Below are 6,091 nucleotides of genomic sequence, written 5' to 3'. Positions count from 1 at the left end.
CAAAAATAAAAAAAAGTTACTTTTCTTTTTTTTTTCTTTCTTTGTTTTAAATATTTTTTAAAAAAAGTTTATAATCTACAAAAATTAAAAAATCATACATTTTAATCAAATAATTAAACAAAAAAATACAACACTCATAATATAACAGAAAAAAAAAACCAAAAAATATATATAATCACAATTTATGAATACTATATATTTTTAATATTAAAATTTATTTTATTTTTTATTATTTTTATATTAAAATAATTAGTCTACTCGAGGGACTAGTTTTAGTTTATAAAACATTAATCCCTCACAGAAAAATTTTAAAAAATATGTGAAAATATCAAATTTGACAGAAATTTTGATAAAATATTATAAAGGTGCCGTATAAATATAATCCCTCACCTTCTCATTCGGTTGGGTGTGTTGGGACCAAAAAGAAAAAGAGGAAAGCAGTCAAATTAAGGGCCGTTGAATCCGGCTGCTAGTTAATTAGTAGTTACTGCCAACCATCACTTGTTTTATTCTCTACCGCTTTTTCCGCTTGTGCCTCTTCTTTTCAACCTCCCTTCCTTCATGTTCCGCAGCCCAATGCCCAACTCCCGCTGTCATAAGCGTCATATTCGGCAAATAAAATAAATACCAAGGCCAAGCACAACGCAAAAATTCCTGATTTCAGAATGTATTATACTGGTTTTTATCATTAATCCAATATTAATTAATTGAAAAGACAATCATTTTTATTATGAATTTTCAGGTTATATTTTTAAAATTATGGATTAGTCATCAAGCAGCAGCTATGGCAGGTGGCAGCTACCAACTAAACCAAATGTGTAAAGACAAATTTGACAAAGCGACATGGTGTTGCTGCTAGATAAAGGCCTCAGGATCACGGGAGAACTCTGATTTCTGAATAATTTACAGCTAAAAATAAAATAACGGCTCGGGCGGCATCCGTTGCGCGTCCAAAGCATGCGTACCAGGCAGACCACCTTATCTGCTAAGACCAAAAAAAAAAAAACACTACTTACTATCATAACAGTGGAATAACATAAAATGCTTTACTTACTTAATACCAATTCATTTAGTTTTAGGGATTTTTTTTATTTTTATTTTGTGTTATTCCATATTTAAAATTAAACCCTGTGATGACGGTGTAAATGATAGAGATAACGATCCCATAGATACTAACACTATCGTGGTAAATATAATAGATTTAAAGCTTTTATTTAGAGATAGATTTAACGAAAATAATATTTTGAAATTTTAATTGAGTATATGAAAAATCTAAAATAATAAAAAACTTTTTTAGTAATTTAATGTAATTAAAAAAATAAGAATATTATTTTGGAATCAAACACCTAAGCTTGTTTAGGATACCATTTTAGTTTGAAGTGTGGCGGGTCAAATAGGAAAAAAATTGAAAATGATGTTGTGGTATTATTACATTGATCACGTTGGTTTGCAAGTCAAGTGAAAGATTTATCGGTTGCATTAATTAAAGAGAAAAATCAGAAACAATGATGTCGTCTGAGACTGACTAAAAGTACATAGAAGGATAACGACTCATTGACAATTATTAAACTAAATTTTTTTTTGAGGTTTGGAGTTTGGACGCTAATACTTGTCCTTATTTCCATGTTAGGAACATTATGTATAGTTTTAACATCCATAGCATTAGTTGACACTTGGTATAAACTTAAAAGACAAATGATTCTACAAGATATGCTTATATTAATATTTTTTAAATAATGGGTTTATTAAACTTCCTACTTTTATTATTTATCTTATTATTTTGTTTAGAATTAATGTCATAAATCATCCTTTAACTATAATAAAATATTTAATTTAATACTTAGATTTAAAATTTTTTTAATATAGTATTTAAATTATTAATTTATTACTTAACTAGTTTTTTTACCCGTGCCATGCACAAAATTTTTTATTATATTTTTCATAATTTAAAATTTTATCTATAAATAAAAATATTTATAATCATTTATAATTTGTAGTCAAAAATTACAAAAATAATATATATATATATATAAATTATTATGAAAGAATCCAAATTAACATTATGCAAGTTTTGAAAAAAATTAATTTCAATAAAATTTTTTTGAGTTATGAAAGTAAAAAATTTACATACAAAACTTAATAAAAAAAGTCTATCTTATTTACAATTACATACACTCTTAAAAAATATATATTATTTTAGTGTAAAAACTAAGATTTACACATGTGACATATTATTTATAGGTTCAAAACCTTAATTTTGTTTTTAAAATTTTTTGGATAGTAAATTTATAAATTTTAATTCGAAATTTCAATAAAAATAAAAAGAAATTTAGCCTAATAATTAGGATTTACCATCCAATTAATGGATGTAAAGATTATTATTTATATGCTTTTGAATTCAAAATTCTTTTTTATAAAAACAAATAAATTCGTAATATTCATAATTAAATTTAGCATTTCAAGACCAACATAAATACTATTCAAACTCCAAAATTACAAAAAAAAAAGTAACGTATGAATTGTGATCGCATGCTTATATATTAAATTATTACATGCTAAATGTTTATTTTTTTCTAAGAAGGTATGTACTATTTTATAATATGATTGTAGATTTAAATCAATATTTATGATTGCAACTATTAGATAAAATTGTAAATAATTTGGTCAAAATATAATTTTAAATTTAAATATTTGTAATTTTAAATTAAAATAAAATATTTTTTTATTTTACATCATAAGAAAATAGAGATAAAAAAATTGGTAAACAACAATTATTCAACCCCAAACTTTATTAACTTAAATTTATATGAATATTGATTTAAATGATATATGGTTTTTTATGATTCCTAAGATTAAGAGATTTAATCTTTAAAAATTATTTGAATTTTGTATTATATATATATATGAATAAGAGTAAGGTATGAGATATATTTTTTGGATATAAATTATGATAAAACTTATATACTTTGAAAGATTTGGATAAATATAAATTTTAAAAATTAAATAATTGATTGAATAAAGTTATTTAGAATTTTTTTACATGTCAATAATATAGGTTGTCTATCTAAACATACCCATAAATAAATCTTATGATATTTTTATATATGTTGTAATATAATATTATATATGTGTGATACTTGAAAAATTATTTATTTATTATATATCATCATTTTGAAATTAATTATATTAGAGATGAGTATCATATTAATTAATAAATCATAATTATCATATTAAAATTTTTTTAAATTTAGATATCTTATTAAATATTTTACTATAATCTAAAAATTATTTATAACATTAACTATTTTACTTATAAAAATTACTTTTATTATTTTTGAGAATGAGAAATACGTAATAATGAAGTTTTTCCTTAAGGTAAAATTTTAATTATATTTTAATACATTCATCAATATATTCATCAGCATCATGTGCAAGCAAAATATTCACAATTCCAAAGTGATGGCAATTCATAATTTCATTTTTGTTTTTCCATTTTCAAACGAAAAAGCAATGCAAGCTAGCATGGCAAATATGGAAATAGAGGATAAACCGATGGCAATTGAAAGACAAGAAAACCTCACCTTCCACGCTGCTGCCAGCTGAGCTCTATATAGTGTTTGTATCCGGGTGGAACCCCGCTAGTCCAGGTCACCACGCGGTCCTCGTATCTATCCCCAAAATCCCCCATTTTATCTCTTCTTCAAGTTTCACCCAAACAATCCCATTTGCCCTTTTCTCCACAACTATCAACGAAAACGAAACCTCAAAATCCACGCTCTTTTTTCCCACCACCATCACCAGCAGCGGCAAGCGTAGCAATGGCCTCTCTTTCTCCGTAAACAGCAAAAACTTTCCCCTATAAATCTCTTTAAAACATGCATTCCCATATTACCCTTGCTTTCCATTTCTATTTTCCAATTCCTACCTCTCTCTGTTTTTCCAAAACTCTCGTCGGCGCCAACCACACCTCCGCTCGCTTCTGCTCCCGTTAATCCACCTCCCCTTCTTTGTTTGTCTTCCACAGGTTTACCTTTTTTCAAATATTTTTTTCTTCTTTTTTGGTATTCAAAATCATACTACAAAAGATAGAATTCAAACAGAGAAAAAGCCCACCTTTTTGAATTCTACTGCCAGTCTGCCATGGAACCTACCACAGGGAAGCCGAGCCTTTTGAGGAATATTCTCGCGCGTGCTCTTCTCTTCGGTCTTTTAGTCATAGTCTTCCGATTCGCTTACGTCGTCACCATCACCGGCGAATCCTGCAATCTTGGCGACTTCTGCTTCTTCCCCTTGCCACAGAATCTCAACTTCGTCATCCCTGGCGCCTGGGCAGGAGTCTCCGCTGTCGTCGGAAACGATGCCCTTCCCCGATCTAATCCTCGTCGCGATCTCTATACCAGCAAAGAGTGGATCAAGGCTGTCCATTTTTATTCTTCAGTTTTCCAAGATCTGATCTCTGAGGGTTACCTCTCGCCTCACTCCAAGTCTCTCTGTGTAGAGACTCCCTTAGGCCAGGAAGTTTTCGCCTTGAAAGAGATTGGGGTTGAGGACTCCATTGGAATTTTCAAGAAAGCGGCCAAGCCCTTGGTAATCAAAGGGGAGGGGCATCAGATACCGTTCAATGATAATACTTTTGACTTCATATTCTCTGGGGGGGCCCGCCTCGACATATCAGCTCGACCGTCAGATTTTGCGTCAGAGATCTCTCGAACCCTGAAACCCGAAGGGTTTGCGGTGGTCCACATCAAGGCTAATGATACGTATAGTTTCAATTCTTTTCTTGATTTGTTCAATTCTTGCAAATTAGTTAAAATGCTTGAGATTGATGGTTTCGATTCATCAATGCCATATATTAGAGAAATTGTATTGAAAAAAGAGATTGAAATTCTTGACCACGGGGACAGAAAGATTCCCGATGGTGCTTCTAATAATAAGTGCTCAGTTCCGGGGCATAAACGGGAATTAGTCCAGAAGGCGGAGCCGCTGATTGAGGAGGAGCCCTTAAAGCCGTGGATTACCTTGAAAAAGAATATAAAGAACGTAAAGTATTTGCCATCAATGGTTGATATAAGCTTCAAGAATAGGTATGTTTATGTTGATGTTGGGGCTAGGAGTTATGGTTCTAGTATTGGAAGCTGGTTCAGGAAACAATATCCCAAACAGAACAGAACCTTTCATGTCTATGCTATTGAGGCTGACAAAGCTTTCCATGAACAATATGAAGCGAAGAAGAAGGCGGTTACTTTGTTGCCTTATGCGGCATGGGTTAGGAATGAAACACTGTCTTTTGAGATTAATCACGATCCTGGCCAGGAAGAAATGAATGAGCTTACGGATAAAGGCAGAGGGATGGGAAGAATTCAACCTGTGAAATCCAGCCAGGGTGAACTTAATGCTGAGGTGGATGAGATTCAGGGGTTTGATTTTGCAGAGTGGTTGAAGAACACTGTTATAGACAGGGATTTTGTGGTGATGAAAATGGATGTTGAAGGAACTGAATTTGACTTGATTCCGAGGTTGTTTGAAACGGGAGCAATCTGCCTGATTGATGAGATTTTCCTTGAATGCCATTATAATAGGTGGCAGAGATGTTGCCCTGGTCAGAGGAGTACAAAATATGAGAAGAATTACGCCCAATGCTTGGAACTGTTTACTTCCCTCAGAGAAAGTGGGATTCTTGTTCATCAGTGGTGGTGAACTCTTTCCAACTCCGCATCTTCTGTAATGTTTTTTTTTTTCTCTCACCCTTTAGAGCTCATAGTTTTTTTTTTTTTTTTTTTTTTTTTTATGTTGGTTTCTCTTTTTCTGTTTCCTATTTTTGGGTACATTTATTGGCCAGGTTCCTTCATTTAAGAGATGTAGCTGCTTGTTTAATTTTTCTTAGTGATCATTGTTCTTCCTAATGTCTTAGTTTACACATTAAGGCATGCAAAGTATATATATATATAATAGTTTTCTGTGCTTTTAGCATGCAATTGATTTCTGAATTCTTTCTTATTCAAGATTTCATACATCTTGTGTTTGACAGAATCTCTTTCTGACATATGTATAATAGCATGACATGTGTTATATGATTTAGTTTATGCTATTT

General features: G+C 30.6%; 1 protein-coding gene across 1 annotated transcript; it reads left to right on the top strand.

The window, feature by feature from the left end:
* Positions 1–3,631: 3,631 nt before the first annotated feature.
* On the top strand, positions 3,632–5,987 carry LOC111312100 (uncharacterized). Its single transcript, XM_022912096.2, has one exon. It carries the CDS (start codon positions 4,141–4,143, stop codon positions 5,695–5,697), a length of 1,557 nt encoding a protein of 518 aa, XP_022767831.1. The 5' UTR covers positions 3,632–4,140; the 3' UTR covers positions 5,698–5,987.
* Positions 5,988–6,091: the final 104 nt, after the last annotated feature.

This window comes from Durio zibethinus, chromosome 1, assembly GCF_047325235.1.
Source record: "Durio zibethinus cultivar Kanyao isolate XHJ-2024 chromosome 1, ASM4732523v1, whole genome shotgun sequence".
NCBI lineage: Eukaryota > Viridiplantae > Streptophyta > Magnoliopsida > Malvales > Malvaceae > Durio > Durio zibethinus.
This window is presented reverse-complemented; position numbering and strand designations above follow the sequence as displayed.